Raw genomic sequence first — 14,319 nt, forward strand, 5'->3', positions numbered from 1 at the left:
ATGAGCCCCTAGGGAAAATTACAAAATAACTTCTCTCAAGTGTAGGGTGCCAAGGAATTACTAACAGAAAGCTAGGAGCATTGTTTTCAAGTTCAATAGCTCCATTTGTCATTCTCTTCAAATGTAAATTTTTCATTAAAATGTTGTATTTGTTGATTTACCTAAAAAGAGAAATTTCTGATTAAGCGAAGCCTGAACAAATATAGCATCTGAAAGGCAGCTTTACACCCCTATTTATTGCAAGATGCTGCAGTCTGTAATACTTAAGTTACTACTTGCTTGAGAAAACTTGCATTTAAAGGCAAGTTCTGCATATAAGATCTTCTCGCGTTAGGCTGCCATTTGTTTTTCTCTAGACTATAGAATATTCTTTTCATATGGAGATTTCAATCCCTTGACAATAAGCAAATTGTAAATGTACAGGAATCTGCATCATTCATGTGCTTGAAACCAGAAAGAGTAGGCTATACTCCTAGTCAGCGTAAGCAAAATGAAGAAAGCATTAATTTTTAAAATGCTCTGATCTCTACAAGCTTAAAAGCACAAAACCAGAGTGTAGTCAACAGATGCAGATGAAAATAAATGAACTGAATAGGTAGTAGATGTACACTTCCAGATGAGATAATTTAAAAATAATAATTTAGAATAATTTTTTTAAAAAGAAGATAATTTGGTAATTCTTCAGTTTCAGAAAGGCAGTTGATAAAGATCAAGAATGCAGCTAAGAACTTCTGCACACACACTCAAACATGTCTACTGTCTGAACATTATTAAGCACTGCTTTATTCAGTGAAGACCTAGGCATGTGAGTGAATAAAATGAGAACACCAAGTTTTATTAGCAGGAATGAAATATTGTGAGGGGTTCCAGAAAGACAAAAATAAGCCACATCCACAAGCATCATCAGTGCATGTGGAATTCAGTGTTGAAGCTTGGGGAAAGGAGCCTCAAGGCTTTAGCAGTGGGTTAGACTGGATGATCTCCAGAGGTCCTTTCCAACCCCTACAGTTCTGTGATTCTGTGAATAGAGAAACTGCTTATTCCATTTTTTAAATACAAGGTGAGCTGTAACAGCATAGGAAAGATAACTAGCTGTGCCTTATTGTATATTGTAGACAGTTTAATTAACACCTCCACTATTAATCAAAGTGAAGAGAATGCTGGCATTTACAGCAATGGAAAATTGCACTGGAATCTTTGTAATGTCATTCTGTACTTTCTCGCCTTGAATATTGTGTTTGTTTGTCATCACAGTGTCCAAATAAAACATAGTGGTAATTTCAAAGGTGGGGGAAAGTCCTGAAAGAGGTTTCTTTTGGTTTTGAAAAACACTGGAACAGCTGAAATTAACACGAAGTGGAAAGGGGGAACTTGTGTCTTCACCACTTCGAGTGGCACTAATTTCACATTAACCCCAAAAGGGACAGGCATTGTCAGGAAAAGTCTGTCAATTTGAGACAGAGTTACTACTTCCTTCCCTATCTTATTAACATACATTGCATAGAGTAGAACGGCTCATGTGCAATACTAACAGTTCTAAAAGAGACCTCGCAGTGCCGCCTGGTTAGCATGCCTGTTGAACTTCTATTAGGCAGCTTCAGAGTGGTGGCTTAGTCTTGGATAGAAACAGTGAAGCAGTATTTAGTAAAGTGTCAAGGTTAAAAGATCATCTTTGTATTTGTGTGTGTTCTTAAGAAATTAAAGTAACTTGTAATTCAGTTTTAAAGAAGGCTGAATTTGGATATGATGTCATCCTGGAACCAAATAGGAAAGCTATTCTGGTTAAGCAAAACTTGTACTTGGGTATCATAATGTGTATACAAGAACATATGAACTCAGAATTTTACTGGATTAAGGAAGCATACCCTCATATGTGTGTGTATACATACCAAATCTAGGAGGGCTTTTCTGCATTAGCTCTATTTTTATGTCTATCTGTATGCCCCTGAATTGCTAAGGTATTTTTCTTTGAGAATGAAAATCATGGCACTGAGTATGCAATTTCTTGGAGATAGCTTATGCTTCTTTTTCCTCGCCTCAAATGTATTCCAAAGTATTGTTGAAGGATGCATTTATATCCAGAGTATATTAAAGTTAGATAGAGCTGTTCTTAGTGAGACATACAGCATCTTGTTTGGAAGTAACAGAAACATTTTTTGTTCTCTTTAACATGTGAATGCACCAGACCAAATGATACACAGTCTGCTAATTCACTATTATTAATCAAAAAATAATAATAATTCTTAGAGAATAACACAAGTAATTGTGTTTGTAATATAAATGAGGATTTTGAAAATGGGTAACATATTTAAATAATGTAACTCATCTGTGCATAACAGCTGGAATTATTAAAAAAAACCCATAATATGTCTGTAATCCTAATCTGTTTCTTTGCTGTTTTGCAGGCAGACCAGTTATGATTGTAGTTGAATACATGGAGAATGGATCCCTTGACTCCTTTCTGCGGGTAAGGTACCATTTTGCGATGGCATTTGAATAAGAAGTCATCCTAGGTTAAGATTTTAAATCATTTATCATAAATTAACTCCTACATAATGTTATTCATGGAATTTTAGTGAAGAACAGAAGCATTTTCCCCAGGGTACATTTCTAAAGGTACAATGATACATTAGAGCATAGCTGGAAAAAAAGATTTAAACGTAAGAATATAATTGATTTCTTTTACAGGAGTAGCTCCCATATTTAGCAAAATGTATTTTGATTAGTGTTTTTGTGAAGGAAATGATAAATTGAAGTACAAATACCTGGGCTTGTGGAAGCTGTTCACTTTGCTCAATCACCTTCAGAAACACTTTTCTTTGATTCTTTTGGTTGGTGAAGTGTAGAATAGACTTGGTAATTGATTTGTAATTATTTATGGTTACTTGCATTTAACAAATCGAATTAGAAAACAGTTCATGGGTGAAGTATTGAAGTACTAATTAACCCCAAAAGGTCACTCCACAAACATTAAAGAAGAGCTATAGAAAGCATGAAAATATGTTGTTACATTTGTATTTATCTTTTCTTAGAAAAGTAGGAAGGGATGACCCCCTAACCTAAATTTACCATAAAATATTCTCCTTGATCAGTCAACTACTGGAAATGCTCTGGAGGCCTAATGACATAACCTCTCTAAATGATTTGACTGGCGAGTATTTCAAATTTGTATTAGAAAGTAAATGTCAGTCCTTACCAACCTAGTGCCTTGCCACTTCCATCTTGCAAGATGGGGGTGCAGACAAGGACTAGGGATAGATGAGGACTGTGGTTTTGTGAACATGTTTGAAAGGGTGTCCCAAAATGCCAAGCAGAGGTGTTCAACAAAGAGAAATCTAGATGATGATAATGAACAATGCTATGGTAGCAGGAAGAAGGAACTGATAAGGGAAAAGAGTGAATAAGCAGGAGGGAAAGAATACCGACACCTTTGAAAGAAAACTGATACAAAGAAGTGAGAGAAGGTCCTGCAGGGAGCACTTATTTGACAGCAGTTTAGGAAAAGTGCTAACCACAAGAAAAGAACAGCATCTGGAACAGAGGATACTATTTTGAAAGCACATCAGACCCATTATTTCAGATACTGCTAGACATTGTTTTTCCATTCCTTTTGCTTTTGGTTATTCCATTGTATTTTTCACTCTTAGCATCCCTTGCTGTCCACTTCACCGACTATCCTGAAGAACATTTTGTTTTCCAGTGTCAAGACATCTGACAGACATTTAGTTTGTTGCCGGAAACGTACCAACAACAGTTTCTGGTGAGATTTTGACAGTCTGTCAAAATGAAGTTATTTTCTGGACGCAGTGTAGTACCGTCAGCATCATCTAGAAACTGATTTGGTTTAAAAAATCAATCCCGTTGCCTTTCTGACTCATCTCATGATCTGTCTGCCTTCTGCAGACAGACTGCTTCTCATTTGAGGACCTGGGTCTTCCGTGTTCTGTGGCGTTATAGTGGTGACCCAGGAAGATTTACTTTAACATCAACTGACATTAGCAAAATTATGATGTTGTGAAGCAATTCTCACATTGCCTAAGAGATTGCAGGCAAAACTGCTGGGGGGAAAAGTGAGCTAATCATTTCTACAGCTGGTTTCCATGTGTATTATTGTACAGTTTTAATTCACACTTCTGGTATGGTTTATTCTCCTAAAATCCTTTTAAAAACCATTTTAGATAACATTCAGTGTCCCAAAGCACTGTAGATATATCATCAGCGTTTCTGTTAATAATTAGCAGAGCAAGTGGCTTCAAAGTAACCTCTTTAAAAAGAAAACCCAGCTGATTCATTAACAACAGTTGTTTCCTGCAGACCTAAGTCTACACTTTTAAAAGCTTTTGTGAAGATAGAAATAAGTGGAGAGGTTTTATCCTTAGCAATCCTAGTGAAAGATACTAGGTGAGTGTAACAGTTTTTAAGTGCTGAGATTTGGAAAGTCTTATGATATTATCTATCTTCCTTATTGTTTAAAATAATTACTTGTTATAGTGCAAAGTCTTTTTACAGAGAGACAGTGCGGAAAAAAAATAATTTCTTGCTCTAAAAAAGACTTACTCCATTCCTCAACCTGCAGACATTAACCAGCACAGCCCTCCAATTTGTCATTCTCCAAAAGCAAGCAAAAATGGATCGATTACAGTTTCTTAAAGGGAAACCCTGTGATGTGGTGAGCAGTGTGAATGCAGTCCAGAAGACTCATTGCGGAAGAGATTTGGCAAACAAGTTGTGCCAGGAATCCTAAACTCTTAAGTAGAAGTCCCCTTGGACCTTAAACCTAAATTCTTTATAGTCTTCATTTCCTTGCTTTACACGTAAGGAAATAATGCACCAAAATGTTAAGTGATCCTCGCAGTATTCTGCAGGAAATGTATGGCAGAGATGAGAAATTAAATTAGATTCCCAGAATAGTAGGCCAGGGTACACCCATCTTTCAGCTTTTTTAGTGCTGTGCTTTGGTTTGTTTATGTGGCCAACTCTCCCAAACTACTGCCTTGACTGCTGATCTTAGTATGAGTTAAACTGCAAGCTCAGCTAAATTATGCCTTCCTCACTCTACAGAATATCCCATATTCTAAGCTGTTAACTTTGAGCTTTGGGGTAAAAAAAGTTGGCATGCATTTGCAATACAAAGATGCTGTTGATATTTTCATTATGGGAAGACATCAGCTCCTTAGAACCAATTCTGTAAGATGATGGCAGTTAACTACAGCAGATTGTGCACCGCCAGACATCCTAAATTGCTGGAGATGCATGGCACCTAATTTCCCTCAAAAAAAAAAAAAAAAAAGATATTTTTGCAGTTATATAAAAACTCATTATTGTAAGATGAACCTCAGTATCATTTTTTTTCTCATGTAAGATACTCTTCTGTGTATCAGAAGCTAATCATCCCATTGTTAGGTACAAATATTCTGTGTGTGGCAAAAAATGGGCTGAAATTTCAGCAATTTCCTCTTCTGTTACCAACTTCACATACACTATACTTTGGCTAGAACAAATGTCTTTATGTTTCTGTCACCCACCTGCATAATAGAGTTCTTAGCAATCACTTATCCTCCAAGCACCTGAGGAAAATAAGAAACTTGTGGAAACTTAAGAGGGCAGAGGTATCAGAACTCATAGAAAGATGTACTTGGTAGTTAGATAGGATATTTGTAGTCAGACAAGTTTTCTCATTCTTGTTGATGCAGTGTATAAAAATGACAGAAAAGACAGTCAAGAAATGCATAAATAAATAACTAAAAGCCTTAAGATTTCAGAACCTTTTTAATAAGCAGTGTGCTTTTATAGAATAATAGAATCATGGAATCATACAATGGCTCAGGTGGGAAGGAAACTCAAAGCCCACCCAGCCCCAACCCCCTGCCATGGGCAGGGCTACCCCCCACCAACTCAGCTGCCCAGGGCTCATCCAACCCAGCCTTGAGCACCTCCAGGGATGGGGCACCACAGCTTCTCTGAGCAGCTGTGCCAGTGCCTCACTGCCCTTCTTGGGCATTCATCCTCTTCATCCCTCCCCAGGTTTTCACTTGGAGAAGTGAATATGGGTATTAAGAAGCTCTAGAGATTGTGCAGCATTTTCCCTTAGCTGCTCCCCAAAGGCATGAATGTTTAGGTTTCGAAGAACAACGCTCCGCTCTTGGCCAGTTTTCTGAATCTCTGAGTTGTAGGCAGAAAAGGTTCATTTACATTGAGTAATCACAGGGTTTTCCTGCCTTCTCCATTACTATTTGCAATAGTAATGTTCCTCTTCCTATTTGAAAACTGACACATTTCCTTTCACTTAAGAAAATGAAAATACTCTTTAAAAGCCTAAATTTATTTACAGGCATGCATCGTATGTTAAAATCTGTAACATATATTTTCTTCTTCTAAAGAAAGTTTCCATTCAAAAATAGGAAGTGCTTAACTATTTGAAAACGTTAATAGCAGCAGACTGTACAGCAAATGAGACCCAGAAATTCATCACCAAATTTTAATCCCTTGAGGCATGTCTAGCAGTGGCTAAGATTAGTGTAAAAACGTGAAAAATTATGTTACTAGAAGGAGATAATATTATGATATATTGCTCTTTTATGCAGTAATCATTATGAAGCTATTCTCAGAGCAGCTTTGCTATCAGGCCCACCCTTTTCTAACTAGAGTTTAGCAGCAGACTCCTTTCCTTAGTGAAGCTAAGGGAGAAAGGAGAAAATGAAGCTTGGTAGAAAGTGCTATAAAACAATGCTGTACGGTATGTGTTTTAAATCCATCTAACGTGGCCTCACTAGGCAGAGTCAGCTTTGAGGAACAAAGGTCAGATGGCTATTTCTAAGTTTAGTGGTTCTCTTTTTATTTATCTATATCCAGAGAGATAACAACGTCACAACTCATAACTAACGCTCCCTGTTTTGCTTTCACACACAACATCCACGTGCACTTTTATTTACTGGAGACATGTTCCTTTCCTGCTGGGGTAAAGGCAGCATTTTCATTTATTTTGCTTTCAAAAACATCTCTGGGAAGAAGAAAGCCTGCACTGGAGACTGCTGATATGCTAATAATAATAATAATTAATAAAGCAAAAAAAAAAGAGCAATTAGAAAGTGAGTTTGTGTGACTGTGATAATGGTGAAATGGGAAGCAGTGAATATGTACATGATCTAAGAAGTAGTCAGTGATGCTAGAGAGTTAATATTTGTTCTCAACCACTGTTTCATCCTCTTAAAGAGAGGCAAAAGAAGCAGTATTTCTGATACTGCTGTGACAAGTTCATTTACAAATACTGTATTTTTTTAATCCCCATGGATAGTCTTCCTACTGAGTAGCAATGAGTTTATTACAAGTCATGTATATGAAGCCAAAAGAAATTGGTGGAATACAGAAGTTTCAGTGTGCTGTTTCTTAGAGAATTTGTGGAAAATACAGAAGAAACTAGGGGATTATAACAGGGCCTGTATCGGCTGTGTATTAAAAAGAAGGGAAAAGAGAAGCCAAGAAATTACAGGACAGTCAGCTTAATGTCAAACTGCCCTAACATTTTTAGAACAAATTATCAATAAAGTATTTATAAGCACCTTAAAGATAACAGTGTGATAAGTATGAGCCAACATGGATTTACCAAGAACTAATTATTTCAAACAGTCTGTTTCCCCTTTGTAATGGGGTACAGGCTCTGTGGATATAGGAAAAGCAGTCAATATCAAAAATCTTGCCTTTACTAAGGCTTTAAAATTCTATCTTGTGAGTCCTTCTGAGTTGCTAGAGAAACGTGGTCTAGACAAAATTTCTATCTGTGGATGCAGTACAGTACAGAGATGATGGGTTTCAGATGGAAAGTTATATGAGGAATTATTATTCTGTAGTCTATTTCCACATACTTTCAATGAGTTTCTGGATCCTGAAACTGGGATTAAACTTAAAAAGTTTTCAGACAGTGCACAGCTGATGGGAAGGCAGTCAGACAGGAAGAGAATGGCAGAGTTTAAAATCATTACAACAAGTTTAAGGCATAGTTTATTAACTACTTGATTTTAGAAACTAATTGGAAATAAGCGAGGACAAGGTCAAGATACTCCACTGAGACTGGAATGATCAAGTACAGAGTAGAGAACAGAGTATTACTGCTAAGAATGAATCCAGACGTTGCATTAGGTCAGGGAAATCACAATGCAGTCAAGAAACAGAAGCATCCCCTGCAGGGTGTGTGAGGTGACCCTCCCTCTTCACTTGACTCTAGAGAGGGCTCAAAGTACTACATCGCCCTTGGGCCATAACCCTTCAGATCCGTCAGGAACTGTATGAATTCTCTGGGCAGAGTACACAACAAAATAAAAATAAATTAAAAAGGGATAGATAATGAGGAAAACAAGTCTGTGCTCTGAACTTGGTTTTAAGCCAAAGGAAAGGCAAGAGAGATATCACGTATTTATAAAGCAGTTGTGAAAAGGACTGAAGTCTGTTCTCTATGCTAGTAAAATGTAGGTATCTAACTTAAGATGGTCCTATTACGGAGTGGGTGGAATAAGAAATATTGGTCCTAACTGTCTTTAAGTGCAGATTAGAAAAGCATCCCAGGAATCTATGATTCCATGTGAATGACACAGGGAAAGGAGGTGACCTGGATCCCATTCAGATTCCCTTTCAGCTCTAACAGTGGTGCTCCAGTGCACTCAAGTCGGCAGGGACAGGTGGTTATGACAGGACAGCCCTTTCTGGCTATCGGATGGGAAAGGAAGGCAAGGTAACAGGCTACAAGGCCACTGTCACTGGTCTGACCAAATTTTAGTGTTAGCATCCTAAACTAAGCTTCAGAACAGCCAAGTCTTGCAGTGTGTTTTGTTTTGTTGTTTTTTTTTTAATAATAATAAATTTCCCACTAATGGGAGGAACATATGCATCTATAGTGCTTTCTGATGGCAGAATAATTATTAATTGTCCTCAGTGAATGGAAAAAAGGGAAGCATTGGTCCCATTTTTAAGAAAGGAAGAACCAGGGAAATAGAGGCTGGTGTGCCTCACCTCTGTGCCTGACTGTTTAGATGGTCTGAAAATGATAGGACAAGGGAGCACAGCTTTAAACTACAAGAGGGGAGATTTGTGTTAGATGTTAGAAGGAAATTCCTTACTCAGAGGACAGTAAAACGCTGACACAGGCTGCCCAGAGAAGCTGTGGATGTCCCATCCCTGGAGGCATTTGAGGTCAGGTTGAATGGGGCCCAGGGCAGCCTGAGCTGGTGGGTGGCAACCCTGCCCATAGCAGGGGATTTGACCTGGGTGGGCTTTTAAGGTTCCTTCCTAACTAATCTTATGATTCTATATTTTTAGTACTCTGTGAGGTAGTTAGATTCTTGTGGCGTAGGATCATTCAGTACCATTTAAAATAAACTAAATTAATTTCAGCCATATATATTCAGTCTTACATGTATCATGAAATTATTTGTAAATATTTGCATGGAATCGTAGTAGCTATTCGTTCAAGATTAAATTGATTGTTGATCTAATTCAGTTCCAATCTGATTGCAATCCACACGATAGTATAAAGCATGAATTACACTTCCTGTTAGTACCAAGTTTCAAATTGAAGGTAGGAAGATTTTTCCCATTAAAAAGGTACCGTTTACTTTGCACTGTCAAACAGTAATAAATAACTAGTATAAACTAGATCTTTCATATAGTGACCCATAGCAACCATCAGTGGTGAAGATAATCAGGGTACTATGGTTAGGCTGCGGTTGGACTTGATGATCTTCAAGGTCTTTTCCAACCTGGTTAATTCTATGATTCTATGAATCCAGTTGGACCTAGAAACGCAATTCTCAGTGCCATTCTCCTTCAACAGCAAGTTCTAAATAATCTGCACTTCTCAGAATGTATGATCATAAAAGTCTTGAGATCTTACTTTGTGTCTAGAAGTGGATTCTGATGTAGATTTATCTACTCCAGAAACAATAGTAGTCAGGCATTGGAATGCACTGCCCAAGGAGGTGGTGGAGTCACCGACCATGGGAGTGTTCAAGAAATGCTTGGATGTGGTGCTGAGGAATATGATTTAGCCAGGAAGTATTGGTAATGGTTGGACTGGATGATCTTCTAGGTCTTTTCCAACCTTGATAATTCTGTGACTCTGTAATAGTCCACAAACAATGCAGTAAGCTTTACTCACCACTCTGCCAAAAAGTTATTCAAGTATAAAAACAGAAAAAGCCTTCTGAATAAGAAAAAATCTGTGGTCTTGTAGAAAAGCGCCGAAATTGTGTAGACTGGAGTTGGAAATACGAAGAGAAAAACAATTATAGAAACTTAAAATACCTTCCTGCTTTCCCCACAATAACCAACTCCCTTTACTGCCTCATTATACATCAGTGCTATTGAAGGTTCTGTAATATAATGAGAATACTTCTCACATGTAAGGTTTTTGAAGGCAAACTGCAACAGCAGAAAACATCATTTTTCATAGACCTGCATAAATGCAATGAGAATCACACAGATATTGCATTTATATTCAGCTGATAATAAAAGTTTATTTAGCAAAGCCATTAAAGCCTGATTAAAATTTGATGGGATGATAGGATAAATGTGGTAAGTCCACGGGGGTCTGAATTGCTGCCAGTATTGATTAATACCTTTAACACCCCAATGGGAATCCTGTCAAAAGCGTATTTCAAATATAAGTCACGGGAATCAGAATAAAGCCCCAGATAACAGCTGCCATATCATTTAGATGAGCATTTTGTGTCCCTACAGGACAAGCAAATGAAACGAGATAATGGAAAGTTGCTAAAGGATTGATTTGACTTACGAGTGTACGTGGGAATTTACAAATTCTGAAGATATGAATCCAGATTTGTACATAGCATTCACCAGCCTAGTTGAATTTCCCAAGGGTTAGATGTGGCCCGGGCCTCTGTCCTGGTCACGTTAAATCAGACAAATATTTTGATATATTTGAAGATAACAGCTTGTAGATGGTAAGGGAATACATCTGGCAAGGAAACCAATGCTGAAGAAGTGATTACAGAGAGATTCACAAAAGGGATTGTTTTGCTGACAATAAAAATGCAGTTTTTCCAGATATGAAGGTGGTATTAAACAATGTAAAACCAAGAATGAGAAGTGACAGAGAGGAACAGATGTGAGTGAAGATTCAGAAAAAAAAAAATGTTTGGAGAAAGGAAGAGAATGTAATAAAATTGTAACTGGTCCGTTAGCAGGTCTGTCATTTCTTTAAAGGTGAAGATAAGAAGCCTGAACTTTTAATGTCAAGGCAGAAGCTCAAAGAAATGTGAAAGGAGAGAGAGAATTGCAAAAAACATTTCTGCTGTACTTGTAAGGAAAATTTGGAAGGAGCAGAAAAAAGGTTATGTTTTATGAAAAAAATCAGTCAAGCGTGGCCTAGATTTGAAAGGGAACAAATTAAAAAAGAAAGGAATGAATGCGTGTGATTTAAAGGGACAAAAGGTTAAGGGAAGTGTTGCAGATGACTGTGAGGCTGAAAGAACTGTAAATGATGATAAGGAAAGGTAGGATCTAGAGGTCGCAAGGGGGGAGGGTTGGTTTTGTTTGGTGGTTTGTTAGGGAGATGTTTGTTTTGCAAAAGCAAGCCCTGGCTGCCTTGTTCCAAATCCTGTTTCTACGGTAAGCTAAAAATAAACAAATAAATAAGAGTTACTCATACAGAATAAGTGCAAAGAGAATGAAATGCAACCCAGCTCAATAAATTTTAGCGAGTTGAAGAGTTTGTATTATGAAATAAAAAGCAAAAATCAAATCCAGCGTGGATTCAATAGATGCAATATCAGATAGGGTTCATGTCTTTATTTTATTTGAACAAGCTTAAAGTCTTTTAAGAATCTTGTATTTTGTCTTTCCTTGCTTAATCTGTCATGGCAACTTTTATTTAAATTATCTGACACTGACACGTCTTGGGACCCTAAAAGGTTCAATACTACCAAAAGGTAGGGGCCTGTGGAAGGAAAATCTAAGAGACCTGTAGCAAGGGATTCTCTTATGTAAAATGTGTCATTGTCATGCTTGTGTCTTGACTCAGCTGAATGTTGTCTGCCGAGCTAGCTAATTACTAGTGGCTTTGGTGGAGACAACAAAGCAGGGTAGGGTTTACAGGTGTTATATCATTAGAACAATCAGCTCATGTTTGGACAGTACTTGAGTTTACAGTGTTCCAAAGCACTAACATCAGTGAGAATGATGAGAATGTTTAAGGGAAAAAGATGCTGAGTTTGTCATAAGTAGCTTTTATTTTGAAGACATGTCAGTAAGTGTGTTTTGCTTGGAGAAGGCTGTGAGATGACTGTGTTGTTCATACATAGCTCATTAAATAAGTGTTCAGGGTAGCATGAGACTGTGAGGTATTCCAGCTGGCAAGGAGCATTAGTGTCCAAACTTTGGCATACTGATATATTAGCTCAGAATAGCAACTTTGAAATGCAGCTGTGCATATCTTAAATTTACTGCTTTTTCAGTACTTTTGTCTTGTTTTGTTGCAGCTGGATGCAGTGTTGTTAGTTGTTACCTGCTGGATGTTTTCTCTAATCTAGGATGTCGTGTACTACTGCATTTGATCTTTTCTTCCAATTGATTTTATGAAAGAAATTGAGTTTCAGGGTGTTCTACAAACTGTATCATCCACATCATCTCTACCTCTTTTGTTTGCAAAGTTTGTCTCTCTGTATCCAGTGGAGTTTAATCCAACAGCAGTGATATTTAAGAACTACTTCTTCAAAAATCTTTATAGGCAAGCAGCTTTTTCAATTTAGTAGCCTGCTCTGTGCACTATTCTTTTTAATCTTTTCTTCAGGAATGTATAAATTATTTAGTTGAGTATAATATATATTTCAGGTAGATCTTCATTGGGTGTTGCTAAATCCTGAGATAGATGGATTATTAATATAAGGAAAAATTAACATCAGACATTTTTACTGGGTTTTTTTAATGGTGGGGTTTTGTGTGTGTGTGTGTGTGTGTGTGTGTTTGTTTGTTACATTAATTTTACACTGTTTACGCTAAGTAAAGCTGAGTAATCATTCATTTTTTCTTTAAACATTTCTGTCCCTGACTAGCTTGGTGGAAGCCCAAACCCACTGATTCCTAGTAGATATTCCAAAATAATTTACTGCTCAGGGATGAGCATATTTGTGCAGTTCAGTTTATTGCTTTCTCAAATCTAATACACTTACTGGGCTTTGAATTAAAGTTCTTCCCTGCAAATTTATTTTACCTAGACATATTAAGCAATAGAAATGTCCTGAGTGCTAATTGTATGTAGCCTAATGCTTAAAGTGTTAAAAGAGAAAATGGAAAGTTAACTTTCTTGCAGGAAGAGTCATTTGTTTTTGTTTGGCTCTTCTTGCTAACATAAAAGCTTGGCTTACTGAATAATCCATGAGAATCTAAATGTCTGTTAGCTGAGGTCACAAAAATAGCACTGTCAGCAGTCTGCCTTATATAGGACAGATAGAGCAGACTTCTGATTTAGGAGGTACAGAAGCATTCATTTTCAGTTTGGAGATGGAAAAGTAAGGCCCACCAAGACAGACCACATAGACGAGTTCAATTAGTGACATAATTCATATTTTGAAGTTCAACACCAGGAATTAAAGAGTCTAATACTTCAATGGATCTGGGCTTAAGTAACTTCTCAGTCAGCTAGGAAGACTGGAGAAACCACTAATTATTCTGTACATTACAGCCCCACCTTCTTTTTCCATAGTGTGTAGAGGTTGTATGGCATTATGTGCAGAACAGATTTTTCTGTACATTTTCATTCTTGCTTTGAGAAATAGGGGAAAGCATTCATAGTAACTGAGGGTAAAGTACATTAGACATGGTCATTGGAATGATAATGCAGAGTGTGGAAATGTTAAAAAAAAGAAAGGGGGGGAGGGGATGAACTGCACAAGGAGAGATGGGGTGGCTTGTGCTGCTGAGAAAGTTAAGTGAAAAAACATGTCAGCATTGGTTGGGTTGTCTGGCAGGACTACAAATACATCTTAAATACAATCTCCGTCTAATGTCGCTAGTACAAAATTCATGAAAATTAGATGTGTTCCTTGAACCTTCATCTTTACTTGCAGAAACACGATGGCCACTTCACAGTCATCCAGCTGGTGGGCATGCTGCGGGGAATTGCAGCTGGCATGAAGTACCTCTCAGACATGGGCTATGTGCACCGGGATCTGGCTGCCCGCAACATCCTGGTCAACAGCAACCTGGTCTGCAAAGTGTCTGACTTTGGCATGTCCCGTGTCCTGGAAGATGATCCTGAAGCAGCTTACACAACAAGTGTAAGTTCATCTTATCTATTTTGAACAGCCTGTT

General features: G+C 37.5%; 1 protein-coding gene across 5 annotated transcripts in view; it reads left to right on the forward strand.

Moving 5' to 3' along the window:
- LOC107321707 (ephrin type-A receptor 6) overlaps window positions 1-14,319 on the forward strand; it is a 438,332-nt gene that overhangs the window by 381,714 nt on the left and 42,299 nt on the right. For all 5 annotated transcript variants that reach the window (XM_015878904.2, XM_015878874.2, XM_015878893.2 and 2 more), the window contains 2 exons: window positions 2,406-2,467; window positions 14,076-14,285. In XM_015878904.2, the coding sequence (XP_015734390.1) occupies window positions 2,406-2,467; window positions 14,076-14,285 (272 nt within the window). The remainder of the gene's footprint in view (window positions 1-2,405; window positions 2,468-14,075; window positions 14,286-14,319) is intronic.

This window comes from Coturnix japonica, chromosome 1 (genome assembly GCF_001577835.2).
Source record: "Coturnix japonica isolate 7356 chromosome 1, Coturnix japonica 2.1, whole genome shotgun sequence".
Taxonomy (NCBI): domain Eukaryota; kingdom Metazoa; phylum Chordata; class Aves; order Galliformes; family Phasianidae; genus Coturnix; species Coturnix japonica.